At 46.2% G+C, this 21,828-nt stretch overlaps 1 protein-coding gene across 1 annotated transcript; it reads left to right on the top strand.

Moving 5' to 3' along the window:
• The first annotated feature begins 4,427 nt into the window (after positions 1 to 4,427).
• LOC119406395 (probable serine carboxypeptidase CPVL) lies at positions 4,428 to 18,474 on the top strand. Its single transcript, XM_049419994.1, has 5 exons — positions 4,428 to 4,659; positions 9,779 to 9,953; positions 12,325 to 12,658; positions 14,470 to 14,957; positions 17,026 to 18,474. Exons 1-5 carry the CDS (start codon positions 4,526 to 4,528, stop codon positions 17,350 to 17,352), a joined length of 1,458 nt encoding a protein of 485 aa, XP_049275951.1. The 5' UTR covers positions 4,428 to 4,525; the 3' UTR covers positions 17,353 to 18,474.
• Positions 18,475 to 21,828: the final 3,354 nt, after the last annotated feature.

The raw sequence follows: 21,828 nt of genomic DNA, 5'->3' as shown, positions 1-21,828 counted from the left end.
CTCAATCCGGTGGTGGTGGTGTGCGGCGTGACCACCCTTACTGCGCATGCGCATACCCTCTCCACACACCTCCTCTCCGCTCACCTTCTCCTCTTCCCCTCTCCACTTGCCCTCTCCCCTCCCCTTTCCACTCTTCCTCTGAAACGCGGGCTAGACATGCCAAAATTCTCTCCTGCGCAACGCCCCGATGAGCTGGAGCGCATGCGCGTCCCCTCCCCGTCTCTCTCCTCTCCTACGCTGCCCCCCTCTCGCCCGCCTGTCGACCGCGTTCCCCGCTCGCCCTGTGAGAAATAACGGCCAGGCTAGATGGAAGATACGACGCGCGTAGCGTCCCTCTTCGCGTTCCACGACGCTAGGTCGGTAGCATGCCCAACGAACGCCAACGGAACGCGATCGTGCAAGTGCTCCGGCTTCGTATCGCCTCATGGTCCCCTTTAGCGGGAGATGGTGTATTTTTTTGTTTATTTGCATCCACCTCAAATTTCTGCTACGGACAACGCTGATTATTCGCTCACAACCAATGACGCCGACGCCGACACTAGGGATGGTAAAATCGATGAACGATTAATCGATCAATCGATTAAAGGTCCACAATTAATCGATTAATCGTCATCTATTTCCCCTTTCGATTAATCGAAATAATCGATTAAAGCTATTCGATTAATCGATTACGGCACCCCCCCCCTCCCGCTGCCAACCTCCCCCCTTGGCCGGAGCGCATGACTTCGAGGCGCGCTATCCTGAGACGCAGATGCCGTGCACATCGTCTCTCTTTCACTGCTTTCGCTACAGCGCATATTTCTGCGCTAGCAGAACGAGCCCGGAGCTGGCGGCGGCCATACCCATAGAGAAAGATATGAACTCGCCCTCAACTCCAAGCACTCCCCAATGCTTCAAGCCCAGACAGGAGGCGGCTTCACCCCATCGAGGCAGAAATGAACTTGCCCGCTTCGCTCCGGTAGAGTACACTGTAGCTCCAGCCAGGGTTGCCGTTGGTGGCTACTTTGCGCCAAAGTGGCTACTTTACCACCTCGTTTGGCTACAAAATTTTCAGATTGGCTCGATGGCTACTTTCTGGCTACTGTTAATTTCTGTTTTCGCGCATCAAGTAGTCATTTTTGTTAATATTTGCAGGTAAAATGCAGCGTGTTCAAGCTTTTCTTTCGTGTCAGCCGATGCGCGCGCGCTTCCTCCCGCCACCAGCAGCCTAGTGCGCATCGAGGCGTTCCAACTCAACGCGCAGCGCGCCTGTAAAGACGAAGTGGCGAAGTATCACATTTGTAGGCAAACGCGTGGCTAGCACGCTCCTCACGCTTCCCGCCATCTACGATGAAGCTACAAGGAAGTGTTTAATTCTTATGCGCGGCGCGTGTTCACGTGTTCACTTGACTAAAACTGAAATCCGCAACGAAATGAAGCTGGGCTGTTCATCTTAAGCTAGATTTAATTATCTGCAGCTGGACTGATTTTATGGAACTCTACTAATCAAATTCGGTCTGCGGCGTCTAGGAAAACTACTTCGACGTTTAATGTTCCTATATTGACTTCTTGGCTGGAATTTTCAAAAATTACTTTGTTTCCTTTAAGAACCTGATTTATTTTACATAAACTACATGCAGGCGCCTTAAATTTATAACAATTTATTCATTTTTTGCATAATATATGTGGCTTAAAGAGCAAGCAGAAGGGAAAACAATTCAGCTCTTATTTGTATGGTCTTGCTTACTCAAGATAGTATTATTTACTGTTCCCGACCGCGGCGGCTGCATTTTCGATGGAGGCGAAAATGTGTGAGGCCCGTGTACTTATATTTAGGTGCACGTTAAAGAACCCCAGGTGGTCGAAATTTCCGGAGCCCTCCACTACGGCGTCTCTCATAATCATATCGTGGTTTTGGGACGTTAAACCCTAGATATTATTATTATTATTATTATTATTATTATTATTATTATTATTATTATTATTATTATTATTATTATTATTATTATTTGCTGTTCAATAATGAAAAACTCGGCTCATAATACAGCCTCTGTTTTAAATGGCTACAAACATGGCGATAAATTTAAATTACACGGCTACTTTGGCTACTTTTAGCTAAAGTTCTGGCTCCTTTTCAAGTCCACCCAACGGCAACACTGGCTCCGGCTCACAGTCTACTGCCACTACTGCTGCTACTGCCTTCACCTCCTCTCCCTAAAGCTGGTTGAGCGCCGCCTGAGTATACGTGGGGCTTGCGTTGCTTGCGTGTCGTATTGTGTAATTATTACACATTGGTCGTTATACTGCTACCTTTGGGATGTCATAATGCCGGGCAGTCGGAAGAGGAGCGCAGTTTGGTCGTTGTTCGCTGAAGATGAAAAAACGAAGACTGCAAGGTGTAATAAATGTGGCAAGCACTTCTCGAAGCCAGCAACGGAGGCTCTAAGATATCACCAGTTGCACGCCCCCTCTATATTCACGTGCCAAAGAGCTATCTCCCAAGGAAAGGTGGTAACGACGAAGCTGACAGTGTTGAAGAACCCTATCCTGACGACACCAATCCGCCGCTTCAGGTACGTTACCAGTATCTCGCTACTTAGCCAACAGCCATCTCCAGACGACGGGCCCCTTGTGTCCAGTGTGCGAAAGTGGGAATTTTCGCACACTGGACACAAGAGGCCCGTCGTCGACACTTTCGAAAGCGGGAATTTTCGATCGTCAGCGCGTTTGATAAAAAGATTTGGGTCCATATGAAGCACGAGCGATGCCTCTCAAACAAAGAGATATCGGTTTTAAAGCACCCATAAAAAATGTCGATTAATCGATTAATCAATTAAAACTTTCCACCGAAGGCAATTAATCAATTAAAGGCTAAATCGGTTAACGATTAACGATTAATCGATTAAAAATTTTAATCGACCATCCCTAGCCGACACCGTAATTTCTGAGAAACGAGCTCTTTAACGGTATGGCAAACGCATGCGTCGGAGCTCGGTTCGTGAAAGCCAGTAGCGAGATAAGACGCAAGGACCGCCTCGGCGTCGAACCGTGTCACGTGCTACACGTGGGCATGAAGGTGATGTGCTTCAACGGTCGTGTATAGATTTGAAAGTCGTCAAAAACCTAACCAGCGTCGTCCCGCAGCCATTGGCTCTGTATCACAGCGACCACAAGGCTGTCATCGCTTGCGTGACAAAACGAAAGGGCCGAAAAGAGAGCATTTCAGACACACTGCAAAATGTGCATATCTCTGTATCTGCCCAAACGATATACTTGGTAATCACGTATTGACATAAACTGAGTCTAATTACATATCGCGTAACTACTAAATACGGAGTAAACGCTCTACCAACCGCCATAGCAGCTTCGCTGGTAAGCCACCTTCACCGAATAATGGCTGATGAATTTTTTACAAATTTTCGAGACTAACGTTACAAAATAGATCTAAAAACGAATGGAGGTGTCACATAGGAAAGCTGAACTTAAAATCCCAGGAAGTCGTATGTGTTTCGTCTCTTAACAGAGTTACTTGAATGTGATATTCTCATACCTGCCGGGTCTTTTTCTTCATTTCGATTACCTTTTTTTTTTTATTACGAACAATAATGATGTCAACAAATACTTGCGATCATAAAAAAAAGAAGAACAGGTGGTTATTCTCAATTTCTCTGAACACTAACCTCATTACTCTGGGTCACTGCACGAGTATAAACGGATGTAACAGCATTTTCTGATAAATATGATAAGGGGATTATAAGATCAACCATATTAGTGCAATTCTAACGCCCCCCCCTCCCCCCCCCCATTGTAACGCGCAGGTAACTTTGCATTATAAAAATTGAAAAAAAAAATGCCTTGATGCCTATTTCGCTTTGAGCCCGATTGTAACGCGCACACATATTCGAGGGCGACATTCATGAAAAAAAAAAAAAGTGCCCGTTAGAATCGTGCAAATACGGTATTACCGCTTACGACAGCGACGCTTCCTTCCACCTCGCCTGCCTGCCGCGGTGAAAAAGTTCGCCAATCGATGCGCTGTGGACAGCCAACAGCGTTCCACGTTAGCATTTGTTTCCCAAACACCTATCAAAGCGTATAACTTTATTGGTCCAAAAAACTAAGAACTCTTCAACGGAGCTCCAGAAGCTTTATGAGGCAGCGACCGCCATTCATTCGTGACAAGCGTGAACAGGCAGAATACGAGGTTGCAGAATACGAGGTTGCAAAATAGAATACCTAATGAACACGTGCATGGCTGTAGGCGCGGTCTTCAGACGTGATCAACTTTTCTCTCTTTTTGTTTACCAGCGTTCTCAGTTCTTCAGTGGACATATGTACACCTGTCTGCCGTCCTGTTATGCCATTCGCAAAGCGCAATCAATCAAAGACAATGCCTGACCACTCGTAGAAACAACAGCCGTCTGTTCTGGGAATTTCGGCTCCGAGCTCCCTCCCTAAGAGTCGGTTCTGTCGTGCGGTCTTCCATGTTGCAGCGTGACCACTGCGTCACGACCAAACGCCATCATCGTAAATACCGGAGAACCTAATGACCTGGCTACGCGTAGGAGGTAGTCGCGCTGTCTTCTGGGATGCAGCGATGGAGCTCCGCGTCCTCGCGACCGTAGCCCTTGCTATCATTTTGATTTCAAGGGCAGACAGCGCAGAGAAAGGGGACGACGGGTAAGTTTTCACGGCGGCTGCCCGCACTGATGCGCCCTCCTGGTTAATAGAGAGTTTTAGCAAGTTACGGAAATGCGGTAAGGCAGTACGGTAGCGTTCCTCCTTTCCCGCTGGTTGTGCTTTTGCCGCTCCCCGTTCCAGTGACAATGCGTACCCAAAACGACAGGTGTCTCGTTAACAATGCGTAGGCTGACGGGCAACAATGAGGGGACAACCCCACAGCAATTTTTGAAAAAGCTTTTGTGGTGTTGGTGTGCCTTCACCGGCAAAAGGTTGACGACCTGGAAAGGAGGACCGGTACCGTCATACGGTAGCGTATTTGCGTACCGTATTTCCTTATCTAGCTAAAACTCTCTAATAATGGACACATAGGCATGCGCACGGGGAAGGGGGGGGGGGCGTCTACGGCGAAACATCACCCACTTATTTTGTAGTGATATTTACTCGCATGTGCGCGGCGCCTTTTAAAGTTTGTGTAACAGCGTGTCATTTCTTCCTCTTCTCCTTACAATGAAACACTACAGAAAACCGTGACATCACTTCGGCCAGACAGCATACTCCTTGAATGTTGCAATAGCTGCAGTTCGCTCACCTGTACAAAGAGATAGTGGCCAGAGACCGCATTGTCTTAGACTTATGGATGAGTACCAGCATGATCACGTTTTGTTCTCGTAACGATGCCCAGATGTCTCGTTTGAGTGCCCGGACAACATCGCTGGCTTCCGGCTCAAGGTCACTTGAAGGCCGCCGGCAACGGGAGCTAAAAGCACGTCATGCTTCATAATGTGGGCTTGTGTTGGCAAATGGAGGCTACGTTAGAACTGGTGTTGCCTAATTTTGGCTAAACAATGTCTAATGCTGATTAGCGTCGTTTGGCGTTTCCTTGTAATTAATAATGGCTTGTGTTCACTATATAACGGCTAATATCGGCTAGTATTGGCTAATCACCGTTAATGTCTGCGAATGATGGCTAAATGATGGTTAATGCCACATAGCGGCGCCGTATGTTGGCTAAGTGAGTGCAATTACAACTAACACATGCACACACTCTGACAATTCCCCAGTAGGAGTTTCTGCCATGTCGTTTAGGCAGTGATACACTTTCAGTTACTGCATATCTATGATATATGCAGGTTAGATAAGTTGACACTAATTCAAAGAAAAGAAAACATGAATGCGAAAACAAGAACGCTTGAGATTTATTGAAAGAGAACGTGTTCGCGGAGAATGTCAAGGTTTGTCGAACTTGTATCAACCCGCTCGGACAAAGCATTGACGCCACTTGCATTAACAACAAACAATAGCAGTGAGCTACGCCTATTGTTCCATGACATTACAATGTTACATGACCAATGTAAGCGTCATCGGACATAATATAGCACACTTGCAATGTGTCAAGAATAAATAAAAATGTAATGCGATTCATACGAGAGGTGAAAATGAAAACAAACTACCCAGCTCTTTTAAAGGTCAGAAGGAACACGAAATAGGCCACATGAAAAAAGGTTTTTGTGAGTTGACCTATCACATTGTTCCGAGTAGATCTAAAGAAAGAAACAGATGTCTGTGCCGTATCTCTCAATTTCCCTTTCAAGAATAACATATAAAATAAAAAGGCAACAGAATAGTTGACTAAAGAAACCGGATTCTCCCTCAGCGAACAATCGTTGTTTCGCTCGTGTAATATCGCATTGATTACAACGTACCCACGCCCAGGCCCGTAGCCAGAAATGTTTTTTTTTTTCGAGGTGGGGGGGGGGGGGGGGAGGCACTTGCTGAAGGTCTTGACTATTTTGCCAGTGCACGTTAAAGAACACCAGGTGGTCGAAATTCCCGGAGCCCTCCACTACGGCGTTCCTCATAATCATATTGTGGTTCTGGCACGTAAAATCCCAGATATTACTGTTATTTCTAAGTCGTATTTACATGCCGGAAGCCCTGATATTAGCACCAGTTTCCAGATTACCTCTCCAGAAATGCGGAGGGGAAATGCACTGTCTTTGCACACCGTCGTCTTCGAAAACATTTTCCGTAAAATTGGGTCTGCATGATATAGAAAACACTTCTGTTTAGAATCGAAGCATTCCGTTCAATAATATGGCGTTAAATTTCTTTCGATTATTTAATTATGGCGGTAAATCAAATACTGCTGCACTTGTACCTACATATGCGTTTCCTTTATTCGCAAGGTGACATATGTGGCTGCGATATAAAAAATAAATAAAGAGCGACAATAAATGTGCGTACCGATTCATCATTCTAGCTCTGCCGACAAGGAATGTTGTCGGTGCTCTAACAATGAACTTCTGAAAAGAATTGAACAAAAACAACAAAGTAAAAGTGCTTTCTAATCTTCAGTATAATTCCGAATATCTGCAGTTCCGAAGCAAAAATCCGGGAACGGATATGTATTGCACAGAAAATATACATCTAATCTCTATCGAATGTTATATTTTACATTCGCTTGCCGCATCGTAATGACAGACAGCGCTGCATGAGACTACTGCGGCAATGACGAAACCATTGACACGGCCGCCTGGATCGGGGCGCGTGGCAGTCCGCGCGCCAATGATCCAGGCGGCCGTGCCATTGAACATATTTTATATCAGTGCCCTCAGTACAGCTCTCAGAGACAGTCCCTCTGAGCAGTGTTTGCTCGCCTCGACGAGCAGTCTGAGCAGTCAATCTTGGAATGTAGGAAAGATCGAGCTTCACGCCAGAAGGCAACGAAGGCGCTGTTGAAGATTCTGCGAGCGACCCGCTTGTTGAACGATTGTGACCATTCTGTGTGTCTGTGTGCATGCGTGAGTGCGTGCGTGCGTGCGTGCGTGTGTGTGCGTGTGTGTGTGTGTGTGTGTGTGTGTGTGTGTGTGTGTGTGTGTGTGTGTGTGTGTGTGTGTGTGTGTGTGTGTGTGCGCGCGTGCGCGTGCGCGTGTGTGTGTGTGTACTTTCCTCCCACCCTATCCCATTCCTCTCTTCTTTACTTTTCTGTCTCCCCTTACCCCTTCCCCAGTGCAGGGTAGCAAACCAGATATTTGTTTTCTGGTTAACCTTCCTGCCTTTCCTAATTACACTTCTCTCTCTCTCTCTCTACATTCATTTAAAGTATTATGTCGTTCAAAGTGCAAAATGCTCATAAACAGCATTTTGCTGCGAAGTGCACTTTATATGTACCAATAAAGTAAAGTGGTGCAATGTAACATAACTTTCGGATAAAAGAAGACGACAGAAAGCGCTCCAAGTCTTATAGCTTTACCTGTACTCTCCTTCATTTTATTGCGTTAGCAATTATATGCACAGTCTCGACGGGTTCCTGCCATCACCGTTGCCGTCGCCGTCGCCATCATGTCCTTCCGGTATGAAGTCCAAATTGATAAGATCCCCCGCGCATTGTATGTTCTACCGCCGGTAAAAAGCGCGCGAGCGGGGGCGACGAACACGGCCGAAGCAGAGTTCAAACGAGCCGCGGCCCATTTCCGTCGCTCAGAGGGTGCATGCAATAACATCACCCAGCTCGGGAGGCCTGCTGTCGCCAGCAGACAGGAAACGCCCCGCCCATCTTTAACGAGCCTTAAAAGACGCGAAGACGCGAGGGGGGGGGGGAGAGTGTCGCGCGAGGAGCAACTTTGAACTTTGAATCTAAGGGCGCGGTCGCGATCGCTGGCGCGCGCGCTATCTCGAAAGCCATCACAGCGGGCGGCTCGTATACCCTTCTACGTGCTGCGCTCTCAACGCGAAATGACTATGCGGAGAGCATCTCTCCCTGGAAGCGCCGTATTCTCTTACACCAGCGTTTTGTAGTTACGCGAGATCGGATACAAAACAGTTAGCTACCAGCCTCACTTTGTGTAACACTACAATTTGTTGCTATCGCATTCATTTTTCACTAGAGCTATTTTACATCGTGCCATGTTACTTCGCTTAGCTTTGCACCAGCTCGCCCAGCATAAAGTACTCTGCTGAAGTTTATACATCTCCCCTGATCCCACCACTTGCATCCTTCACTTGTATGAATGTTTTTTCCTCTGCGGGCTGCGAAAAGTATGGCTACACGCCTTAATGCAGGAATCTCAAACTTGGGGCCCGCGGACCTTACTCTAGCGGCCCGGCCAGCACGTGACTGACTACGTCCCGTTTTTTTTTCGTTTTTTTTTTTGCTAAGTAATATGTTCATGAGCTACACACACGTGAATGGTCTGTAGCATTTCTTTCGTGTGGTCAAGCCGCAATATAAAATAACCGGGGAGCAAGAACATATATTTCTAGATCGGCGTCCAGAAATCATATTGGATATCAGTCTTGATATGTTTCTCGAAACTTCGGGCCGAATCCTCTTCATAAATGACGCATATAGACATGGGAAATGCCTTCTTTGATATATAACACTGGTTCGAGCAGCGGAACTGAAAATTAGGGACAAAGAGAGGACAGACAAGGACGCCCCTGTACTAAGTGAAATTTTGTTTTTATTTCAATTGTAAATACAGCGAAGTCCTTGCCTCCTTTTCAGTTTCGCTGCTCGTACCAGTGTTTGCTATGAACCAACTATCTCTGGTGAATACCGTTTTGACCTTTTTTGAAATGGCAGCGTTAGCGGACATTTTTTGCAAAGTGAACTCCCCCCGCCATTCCTCCCGCGTCCCGTGACTACGGCCCGCCAGCGAGATGCGTTTGAGACACCTGCAGTACATAAGAACTGAAAGACTGTTTGAACATTTGAATACTGAAATCTAATCGAGCACGAATCATATTCTAGCGGCTACTTTATTTCTCTAAGGAATTTCTTCCAGTGCATATTCCTCATAATAAAGAAAGGTAGACATTTCAATGATTCGACTCGGACTGGGTGAATACAGTGTTTCTGTTAAAACAGTAGTAACGTTAGCCGACGTTAGACAACGTTAGACAACGTTACCAATCACAGATCCAACACATGTCGCCGACGTTATTAGGGAGTGCTGGCGGTATGCAACTAAATGTGGTAGTTCAATTTGGTTATAAGGTATATCATCGAGGCATCATCATACCCCGTTACACTAAGCGGGGTAGCAAATAGTTATAAAGACAGCATCATAAAATAATGCGCGGGTGGATCATGACACCGTTCATCTTATTGCAGGAACTACGAGTCCCTCTTTCTCACTCCGTACATCAAGGCGGGCCAGATCGACTTGGCCAGGAAACTGAGCCGAGTGAAGCTGTTCGAAGACCTGATCGGGGCGGAGACTCACTCCGGCTACATCACCACCGACAGCTGGAAAAAAAGCAATCTCTTCTTTCTCCATATTCGCGCCCTGGTAGGTATTACGCTCCGGGAACCACACGTTATCCATCCATCCATCCATCCATCCATCCATCCATCCATCCATCCATCCATCCTGTCTTCCTTCCTTCCCTTTTTTACTTCAGTATCGCAAGCTCTCTTCATTACAATCATGCTTAAATACGCAACATCAGTACGACCCATTGCCAATGCTAATAGGAGTACTCAAATAATACATATGTATACAAGCCCGAAACAGTGCTTTAAAAAGAGAACAGTGCACAAGGGTTAAACTTCAATAAGAGGGAAAATAAGCTGTGAAAAAAAAGAAAAATCACACCATCTCCCGCTAAAGGGGACCATGAGGCGATGCGAAGCAGCGTTTCGGCATGTCGAGCCCGCGTTTCAGAGGGGAGTGGAGAGGGAAAGTCAAGAGGGAAGGGGAGAGGGAAAGTGGAGATGGGAAAGGGAGAGGAGGAGCGGAGAAGGGGAAGGGGGAAAGGGGAGTGGAGAGGGGAAGGGGGAGAGGAGGTGTGGGGAGAGGGATTGCGCATGCGCAGTAAGGGTGGTCACGCCGCACACCACCACCACCGGATTGAACTCCGCCATAAGATTCTTCGCATCAAATAACTGTAAATCAGTGTAACGTAACACGTACAATGTAAAGGTTATATTTTACATGCAATACAGCGCGCACATTTGCTTTAATTCTATGCAATCCGCAGCAGTTACGAATATATTCGTACTCGAAGAACACACAGGCCAGTTTCTTGTCGCAGCCATTTCATCGTTCTCTCATGTGTATTGCAAAGAAAATCATAGGATAATAGTATAACAATAACCGCAAAAGAAGGATTATGGTTCTGGCATAAAATGCTTGCCGGTAACTACGACAGGAAACTCCCTAGTAGGGCAAAGATGATAAAGTCGCGCGGCCTATTATTCATTCGTCTAAGACGACTCGAAGGCGAAAGCCATCTACTTCTTCTTTTCAATCTTCTTTTTTCTTCTCTGTCGATTTATTGATCCTCCGCGATCGCTGCCATTACAAGATTTCTACACCTCACGTGGTTTCGCATTGCCTCCGGGATCGGCCAACCTTTGACAAAGCGACGGCGTCGTGCGATGACGTCATGATGTCGCGTCACGTTATGGGACGTCACAGGTTGCTACAAAATTTGGCAATCTGTGACGTGATCATCACGCCATCTCTGATCACGTGACTCGCTGCACCGTTCGTGTTGACGTCGACGGCCAGTTTTCGCGTTTCATGAGGCAGCTAAGGCTTTCACCTTAACAAACGGGACGTTTATTACTTCACCATTGCTAACTAAAGATGCCTGCACAGTACAATTGCTGCTCACATATTAGCTTACGTGCTGAAGGCATACAAGTCCAGAAATGTCCGCCATGTCGTCTGCTCATTAAGGCGAAAGCCTAGGTGCCTCATCAAACGTGAATGGCCGGCGTCCCGCGTCGGCGTCCCAAGTAGGCGGCGCACGAGTGATGCAAAAAATCATGACGCGATGACGTCACCATATCACGTCACCATCACGTCATAGATCGTCATAAGCTGTGACGTCATCATGACGTCATTGCTTGGTGAAAGGTCCCGGAGGTAGTGCAAAACAAGGTGAGATGCAGAAAGCTTAGAATACCTCCGATCTTGGAGGCATTGCAAAACCACGTTAGCGGCAGAAAGCTTTCAGGGGGGGGGGGGGTCAATGCATCGATTTAGAAGAACATGACCTTCGCCTTGTAGTCGATTAAGGTGGATGCGTAAAGGACTCCGTGAGTTTTTCGAGTACTCAAAAACTTCTGGTTAACCTCCCTGCCTTTCACTTAAAGGGACACTAAAGAGAAACAATGAATTGGTTTAGATTGATAAAGTGTGCTCGGAGAACTCTTGTGTAGTTTATTTCACCACCATAGGTTTATTATTAGAGGAGAAAACCGAGTTCAAAGTTTCATTTTTAAATTTCGCGCCGAACTTTGTAATTCGTGATTTAAAAGGTTTCAAAGAGCATTTTAACGTATTTTGGCGCCACTGCCTCGACCAAATTTTCACAAACTCGTTATGTCAAGTCTCTGGCCCCCTCAGAGGACAATGTACTTCGATTTAACCGATTGGGAACTACGTAGGCCCAAGCAGGCGCCGTCAAAAGTATGTGACGTCACGGCAAATGGTGCGGGAATTCCAAGGTGGCGTCGCCACCTGTATTTTCTTTTTGCGCGTTTTCTCGCTTATTAAGCCTCTTCTCGCAGCAAGCGTGGTGTTTTTGGTATCGTGGAAGACTACTTTACTAATGCGAGAAAAATCGTTTTGCTCTTGTCCCTTTAACCTTTCTCTCTCTCTCTCTCTCTCTCTCAAAAGCCAATATCACTTTCTTACTACAAATTACAGAAAAAACCCGGATGCCTACCCGCTTCTACTTTGGCTCCAAGGTGGTCCTGGACTGTCGTCCCTGTTCGGCGAGTTCCTCGAGATCGGACCCTTGGGCATCGACGACCAAGGGCGTCTTTTCCAGAGGCGAAGCTCCCTCCAGAGGCACGTGAACGTCGTGTATCTCGATCAGCCGGTGGGAGCCGGCTACAGCTTCACCAAGGGTCTGCTCGGATACGCCAAGGACCTGAACGACGTGTCCAGCGGCGTACTCACGTTCCTCGACCAGTTCATCACCATGTTTCCCGAGTACGCGAATCGGACGTTCTACGTCGGGGGCGAGTCTTACGGAGGTAAGCTCACTAATGCACATTCAACGCGCCGTCTTATCACATTAAGGGGAGATTGGAGAGGAAGTGTCAAGTCGGTTTTGACTAATGGGGAATGCTTTCAGAACTGTTCGCGCAGCGAAAATAACCATCATCATCATCATCATCAGCCTGTCTACGCCCACTGCAAGGCAAAGGCCACTCCCATGTTCCGCCAATCAACCCGGTCCTGTGCTTTCTGCTGCCACGTTATACGGTAAAATAACCATAAGGTAACTCCAAGAGAGTTCCCGGCGACGCCGTCGTATAGCGCTCCCGAAAAGGGCAGGTGGAAGGGGGGAGGTGAGTTCGCGGCAGCGCTAAAGAGGGAAGTGTGCATGAGGCGTGTGTGTGGAAGGCGGCGGGGTGTTTTTTTTTTAACGCTACAGTATTATTGCGTTACAGCTATAGGACTTTCAACTTGGGAAAATCGTCTGCTTGAGTCGTTCTGAAGCCGGCGGTCGGCGGCACGCGCACAGCTGTGAATGAGAGCTTGAAGCGGCAGCGGTGATATGGCATCGCCATCACCATCATCAGCCTGACTGCGCCCACTGCAGGGCAAAGGCCTCCCCCATGTTTCTCCAGTTAACCCAGTCCTGCGCTTGCTGCGGTCACGTTATACCCGCGAACTTAATGTCATCTGCCCACCTAGCTTCCTGTTTCCCCCTCGCGCGTTTGCCTTCTCTTGGAATGGGGTGGAGCACATTCGGCAGGCATTCTCAAATCATGAATGGTAGCTTACCACTATCACTCAAAAGGAAGGTACATAACAGCTGCATCTTGACGGCACTTACCTACGAAGCAGAAACCTGGAGGCTTACAAAGAGGATTCAACTTAAGTTGAGGACGACGCAGCGAGCACTGGAAGGAAAAGTAATAGGTGCAACCTAAAGTGGGTCAGGGAACACATGGGTGTAAAGGACATCTCAGTCGAAATCAAGAAGAGATGGACATGGGCAGGGCATGTAGCGCTTAGGCAAGATAACAGCTCGTCATTAAGGGTGATACGGCGTTAGTAAGTAAATAAATCTTCTAATTGAGATTAGAAGACTTATTCAGGTCAGTGTGAGTTCAGGTCAGACGCCTGGTTCATTAAACCACGCGGACCGTCTCTGTTTTCTTACATTCACTTACACCTTTTTCCGGTGGCGTTAAACCATGCACCCGTATGGGCTGAGGGAGACAAAGTGATTTTGGAGAGGAAACTTTAAAGCGCTGTTTTCTTTTACACTTCAAGCAGGCCCATAGCCAGGAATTTTTTTCTGGGGGGGGGGGGGGGCACTTGTTGAAAACCTTGATTATTTGAGAAAAACGCCTATTTTCATGATTTATTTTCGATAAAACACCATGTGTCATCAAAATTTCGGGAGGGGGGGGGGGAGCCGCCCCCCCTCCTCTGGCTACGGGCCTGGCTTCAGGGAGCCTGTGTCAGCACTTACGTTTTCAGCTGCAGGAAATTGCGACTTTTTTTCTTTTCCTAGTAATAATGATTCTCCCCTCCCCCAAGTAAATAGGCCTAAATAGAGACGTGGATCTGAATTTCGGGCACCCACTACAGTATTCCTGTACTCTAGACACCACGTCAGATGCGTCTCATGGTTAGGGTCGCCTCCAATTTTTATAGTCTAGATCTGTTCGACCTCTCCGGTGCCCATACAATGCCTTCCCTTCCATGTAATTTACGTAATACTAACGCTTTTCTCTCGTTTTCGCCACTAAAACGTCACTGACGTTTTAAGACTACAAATTCCATCAAGTCTGCTATACATGTACTTGCTTTCTATTTTGTTCCGTAGCTAGGTTCGCCGTCGGCGTTTCCCACGCCATCCACGTGGGGAAGGAACCGCGCGTCCCGCTGCACCTCCGAGGCGTCATCCTCGGCGCCGGTTTCCTCGGGCGCCTCATGAAGGTGGCCGACTCATCGGCGTTCCTCTACGAGATGTCGCTCGTCACCAAGAAGGGCCGCAAGAGCCTCGCCGAGAGCTTCGCCGACATGAGACGCAAGGTGAGGACGCTGATTGGCAAGCTGGCCGCTCTGCTGCGACTCCGCAAGACCATCTTCACGTCCGAGAAGAAGCCCACCCTGTTCCAGAAGCTCACGGGCTTCAACAACCAGGCCAGCGCCCTTTACTCCGAGAGGCCCATGAACATGGTCCAGTACGAGAAGTACGTGCAGTCTGATGCGTTCAAGCGAGCCGTACACATCGGCCGGGACGTCGAGTTTATGAAGGACGAGGGCAAGGTGGCGACGAGCCTGAAGAATGACTACCCTGACCGACATAAGGTACGCGCTTACGTCGCGTTTGGTTGCTCGCTGAAAACTTTTAACATTGGAGCTGTTTAAGCTTTTCGTTCTGCGTGCAGCGTTCGCAAAAACTCGGCGGGTATACGTGTCAAGCGGATACGTGCCAAGCAGCTCCTAGCATAGCCATCGATGCCTAGTGATAGCCAATCGATAACCAATGATACTCGATAGTCGATCAAGAACCAATAAATTCTAGAAAGTGCTTAGATGTGCTTAGCATGGCCCAAATACATGATCATAGCCTAGAGATGGACAATCGATAACAAATCAATAGGCAATCGATAACCAATGAATAGCTAATCGATAATCGATCAATAACCAATAAATTCTAGGAAAATGTTTGGATGGGCTTAACGTGGCCCAAATATATGACCAAGAAATAGAGATGGACAACGATAACAAATGAATAGCTAATCGATTAATCGATGAATAACCAATAAATTCTAGAAAATGCTTGGTCATGCTCACCATAGCCATGTATAGTATAGTATAGCAAGGGGTGGGAAAGGGTGAGGATGGTGAGGAGGAGGGCCACGCCACCGGCTCCGCTGGTTCCTCAGTCTTTGCACCACTAGTAGCTTCTCCAATTTTTTTAACAGTTCTCGTCTGCAGAAAACCAATCACTTCAGTGCTTCTTGAATAACTTGACGGAGCGTTAATCCCTTAGTGTTTCTTCGACAGACTCACTATTATTGCCGCTGCCCACTAATCGCAGCGTATGTCACGGCAAAACAGCCGCCATGGTCTCCACTGAGATTACGGTGAGCCGGTGGCACGGCAACGTCGAGCTATATACGAAAGCAGCGAGTCTATAAATACTCCGCGGAGGTCTCGTTCGTTGCAATGGGCGTGTAATTTGTCTGCGATGTTTTCACACATACGTATGTGCTGTTTGATGAGTTTTACGTGCGTAACCAGCGTTCTTTTCATTGGAAGGTGTCTACGTAAGTCGGCTGATGCGCTCACATTACCGACCACTTCTGGCCCCTCACGCGCGCCCGAGCGACGGCGCACATACTCATTTGAAGAAGGCCTACATAAAGTTTGTTTCGACCAATGTATAAATACATTCAATCGAAAGTAAATACCGAAAAATAACGCTCACACACGTTTTGTTTGCCCAGCATACTAAACACGTAGCGAAAATTCAAGGAAGACTCCCCCCCCTCCCCTTCTACCCTACGCTGAAATTGTCGCTGTGCCTCTATAACCTATACAGCAACTTTTCAGATACGAAGTGTTTTCTTAAGCCGAGCGGCAGCGCTACGTTTAGCTTGGTACAAGCGGAGCGTAAGTTACCAGTCGACTTTAGATCTCTATAGGAAAATGGGGGTCGTTTAAAGCCGCTGCACTCAGTTCTCGCACATCAAGTACGGGTTACCCCAAGTAGCGCCGTTAAAAAAAACTGTAATACCCATAACTACAAATTTCGCATGGCTCCTTGTGACACTGCCATTCACTTTTGTCTAATTAATACCCGTGCCACACGGGCACAAAAAATGACATTCATTAGCTGAGGCATTAAGTTCCTGAATGAAATTTTTTTGCAGCCGAGCTGCCGCACGTATAAATTTAATGGCATTTGACCTAATGATATCGATCACAATGACTTTCGAAGTGAGCAACCTCAGCGTAATAGTGAAACATGAACATGCATTTTAGCAAATCTAATCTGCGTTCAAGGCTAGTGGAATGAAGTAAGCATACTATGGCACCAGTAGCTTGAGTTTGTTGCTATTTTTTACAGCATTGCAGCTAACCACAGCAACTTCGACCATTGTATGGTGGATAACACGAGATTTGTTAACGGTCATGTGTAAAATATCTTTGACACAATGGATTGGCGTCGAGAGTACGCATTTGTCAGTCGAATGAGTTCTAACGAAGGAATTAGGTGACGAATGGCATTAAGGCGAATGCCATTTGATTTGTCCTTGTGTGGCACCGCGCAAATAGCATTAAACCTTAAGGCATTAGGAAAATAATGCCATTTCCTGTGCCCGGGCTCATTTTTTGACAAAATAATATTTCTGTTTCCTCCCAATAGCCACGAGATAGAGGCCCTGCTCCAATCGTACAAGGTGCTCTTCTACACGGGTCAGATGGACACGCTCTTCCCGTCGCGGAATCTCCAGGAGTACTTCCGGTCCCTCGACTGGACCGGCGCCGAGGAGTTCCGGAAGGCGGAGCCGAAGCACTGGAAGGCGTATCCCACGTCTCGTTCCGTATCCGGTCTCGTGATCAGGGTGCGAAACATGACCGACGTGGTGCTCTTCCGAGCGGGACACTACACGGCCGTCGACGAACCAGACGCGGCCAACAAGATGATGTTGAACTTCATCGAGGACAACGCGAAGGAATGGGGCATTCCTGATCACGCGGAAACGAGCGAAAAACGTGGGTGAACCACAGAGGGCTAGACACTTGTGCTATCCCATGGTGCATTTATGACGTCCACCTACGCGCTTTAGGGCCCCTAACCCACTTCCGATTTTTTTTTAACATTTCAAGTAAACATTCGACTGCTGACCCGAAGGTCGCGGGATCGAATCCCGGCCGCTGCGGCCGCAATTCGATGGAGGCGAATTGCTAGAGACCCATTTACTTGGACTTAGATGCACGTGAAAGATCCCCAACTGGTCGAAATTTCCACAGCCCCCCACTACGGCGTCCCTTATAATCATATCGTGGTTTTGGGACGTAAACTTCAACACATATTATTATTATTATTAATATTCAAGTGAACAGGCGCGTCGAGTTCGGAATTCTGTCACGATCAACAATGCCAAACGCAACAGCGCTACGAGCCGCGGGCGCGCCACGAAATCCAAGAAACAATCCCATGCTCCTCTCCAGGCCTTTCGGTATCCCCAGTGTTGATAGTGACGTCACTAGTCGCATCTGGTCATGTCAGCAACAAAAAAAAAAAAGTGTTTGCTCGCAGTTACGAGCTCGCTGCTCTCCTCCTCGAACGGAGAGGAGGAACACTCGGCCAGGAGGAGAGGCGATCCGACGAATCCGTGTACAGAAGGAAAAAGTGAAACGAGCCAGGGCCGCACTTGTATTATCAAACGCGCGTAACTCCGCTGCTACGGTACCGTTTACAAAAATTCTCGCGGCGACGTGTTCGTTGCAAACTCATGAACAACTCTAAATTTCGAGCTTTGGGTGGTTTAGAGGTGATTTAGCGCAATTCTACTATAGCGAAAGAGTAAAACCTACTTCCGCGCCCGGGTATGTTTCCTCATAGGGACCGCTGCTTACGTCGAGAGCCAGAACTGCTTATATGCCGAACGTTAGCGACAAGTATACCGCGTCTTTACCTCTGTGTCTATACGGTCGTGTCAATTGCAAAACGTCTCGAATGCCACGAAGGGCGCGACAGCGAGAATAAAGGAAGAAGATTTCTCATTTACAACTGTGCGTTGTGGTGAATGCTGGGCAGACTGCTGCGTTGCACGTGTCGCATACAAATGTGGCGACCTGCGAAGAAAAACAACAGTGGCAATAAAATGATATGCCAGATGGGAAGCACTGGTCGGTTTGAATCTCGATTAATTACGGATTCAAAATACAGGTGCTCAGGCAAGTTCATGCTGAGAGGTTAGAATGGAATTAAAGTAAGCGTACAGTGCCGACCGCGAAAGTGGCTTGCGTTTCTCATTGTACGCGATGTCAGCGCATATTTATTTGTATGTAGGCATAAGTGAACCATATATATATATATATATATATATATATATATATATATATATATTATATATATATATATATATATATATATATATATATATATATATATATAGGGTCATTCTACGCCAACTGTCCCAGTCGGGGCGCTCGACAAAAATCAATTTCTCAGAAAAAATCTGAGAAAATTACACATATATAGACATTAGTTCAACAGTGTTTTCCCAAAATGTTTTGAGCGGCAAAAATTTTTCGGGCATGTGAGCGCCATTTGAGCTTCCCAATATATTCATTATTGGGGAATTCCGGCATCTTAGCCAATATTATTGTTATCTTTTTACCTCTGTTTATCATCTCCTTGATATGTAATATACATTATAAAGTACTAACAAAAGGAGCTGAAAACGATGTGCTACGAATACACTACCTCTTTTTTTTTATGCAGTAAATTCAGTCGGTTTGCACTGCCCCCATAGCAAAACAATGCAATGGTGGGACTAAACTTCAAAAAAAGTTTTCTTGACTAAAACAAAAACTACTTCGATTAAACATTTTGTGGACAAAGGTGTTATGATTCTCAATCGTACGCGCTTTTCTGCTTATTTTTTTCTTGGACCACCTTAGGGTGCCACAGACGTCTCAACATAGGCCAATGTAGCGTTTTTTCCAAGTTCAGGATTTTATTTTAGAACCTGTGCGCCGCACACAGGCAAAACAAGAAGTTTAGGAGATAGTACGTTTTATGGAGAGTTCTATAGAAATAATTGATGTATTTGGTCTACAATCTTCTTTTGTAAAAAAATTCCCGAAAACGCAGCAACTTACTCAATTTTACCTACGCGCCAAGGAGTGAAAAATATAAAGCTACTCTAAGCAACTGTCCTATAACAAAAGCGAAATGCTCTAAAAACACAAAAAAGCGAGTTTCGAATGAATGCGTGAAACGGTCCCTTTATAGCGAATTTTTCTTTCGTACCTGGTTTTCCAGCATATCGAGAAGTTCAAATGGCGCTCACGTGCCCGAAAAATTTTTGCCGCTCAAAATATTTTAGGAAAATACTGTACAACTATTGTCTAGATGTCTGTAATTTTCTCAGATTTTTTCAGAGAAATCGATTGTTGTCGAGCGCCCAAACTGGGACAGTTGGCATGGAATGACCATATATATATATATATATATATATATATATATAAACGTAGATGCGCCTTCATAAAAAACAACTGATTGTTTTGTCGACGTTTCGACGGGAGCCCCGTCTTCTTCAAGACATAACCATATTTACAGCGTGTGTGTGTCGTCTAATACCATGTTTAAGAGCACATGAGAAAGGACGGAAAGGAAGGGAAAGAGGAATGTAACAAGGAAGGAAGAAAAAAAAAGGGAACATGATGTAGACGGTCAGTACGAATGATTTTGCTTAACGCGAACCTTATGTTATAGTTTAGGAAGCGATGCCATATTTTGACAATAATGCAGCCTCCGCGCACCCACCTTTCCCTAAAAGGACAGTGTAATGACTGACAAAAATTACTTAGCGCAATACAAACGCACCACTCAAGGAAGGTACACAGCGGACAAGCGCTACTTGCAACTGTTCATTCCACAACGTCGTCATGAAACATATATATACCTTTGGCACATGCGCAGACCCGTTCAAAGAAAAGAAAAACAAGACATGAAGATAATGAGCAATGAGCAAGCCGCAATGAGCAAGCCTGCATGTTACTGGAGGCATTTCTCATAAAGAAGAGGGGGGAAGGGTGCGTTAGCGAACCTTCCGTCACTCTGCACTCGAACGAATTTAGCTTCATCGACACGTATATGCGATAGAAAATCTGTTATCTTCATTCTTGTTTTTTTCTTTGAACGGGTCTGCGCATGTGCCAAAGGTATATATATGTTTCATGACGCCGTTGTGGAATAAACTGTTGCAAGTGGCACTTGTCCCTTGTGCACCTTCCTTGTGTGCTGCGTTTGTATTGCGCTAAGTAATTTTTGTCAGTATGCACCAACTAGGCCCCCAAAAGGTCCTATTAAGTGTAATGACCCCGCGCGTCCAGTATTGCACCTTCCGGTGTAAGGCCACGGGTGGCCTTACACCGGAAGATGGCTCGGTCGACGTGTCGCGTTCAAAGACCAAAGTCAAAAGTATATTAATAGATACAACCAAAATAATTCTGGTAGCTTCGCACTATTCTCCCTTACTTTGTTTCCCTCCATTTCTCTTTTTCTTTCTTTCTATCACTTCCTTCTCTCTCTGTCTATATATATATATATATATATATATATATATATATATATATATATATATATATATATATAAGAGAAAGTCACAGTGAAAAACATAACATTTATTTTGAGCTTTCGGCCGGGGACCGGCCTTTATCAAAGAACATCGTTGGCAAAAGCCACTCAACACTAGGGAGAAACACGAGAAGCAGCGAAATCTAGTCTTTTTTTTTTTTTGAACAGATCATGATTTTAGAAGATGTGTGCATGCCAGATACACAGCAACCAAATATACGTGTAGACTGCAATCTGCTCCGAGCTCGCAAGCTTCGCGAACCGTCAATATGCGCATATTGTGGAGAAAGAATGCGAACACAATAGAGACGTTAGACGACCAGTTCAACCGTTGCCAAGGTTATCCTTAACTACAACTCGCCCTTCAGTAAAAGCTTTTGAGTACAAGGAAGATCACGTGGCTCATCCTTACATTATTGTTCAGACCAGTGGCGTAGTAAGAAATATTTTGTCTAGGGGGTTCAACCAGCATTTATGTACGTTCTTGCGTGTGTTTTTCGTGTGCGTCGGCATATGTATACATGCAAAATTGAAAAATTTAAGGGGGGGTACTCAATCCCCCCCCCTACCTCACCGATGACTACGCCAATGCTTCAGACACAATATTTTATACACGACTTCAAGCAAGACGCAAGGGCGGCGCCCCCTTTGGCTGTTAAGCGAATGTTTTGTCAATTTTGTATATCCCCACATGACTTAATAAGGTTATGAAACGGCCAATGCACCAATCCAACCGTTTTGAAGCGATCGCGTCTACCGTAGCACTCTTCGTTCTAAAACCCACTATGGCTGCAGCGAAACCCACCCGTTAAATAGTCTATAGCGTGCGAAAGCTGGAGACAGTAAAAAGCGGTT

Source organism: Rhipicephalus sanguineus, chromosome 10, assembly GCF_013339695.2.
Source record: "Rhipicephalus sanguineus isolate Rsan-2018 chromosome 10, BIME_Rsan_1.4, whole genome shotgun sequence".
Classification (NCBI taxonomy): domain Eukaryota; kingdom Metazoa; phylum Arthropoda; class Arachnida; order Ixodida; family Ixodidae; genus Rhipicephalus; species Rhipicephalus sanguineus.
The sequence above is the reverse complement of the archived record's forward strand: the minus strand, read 5'-3'. Positions and strand labels throughout refer to the sequence as shown.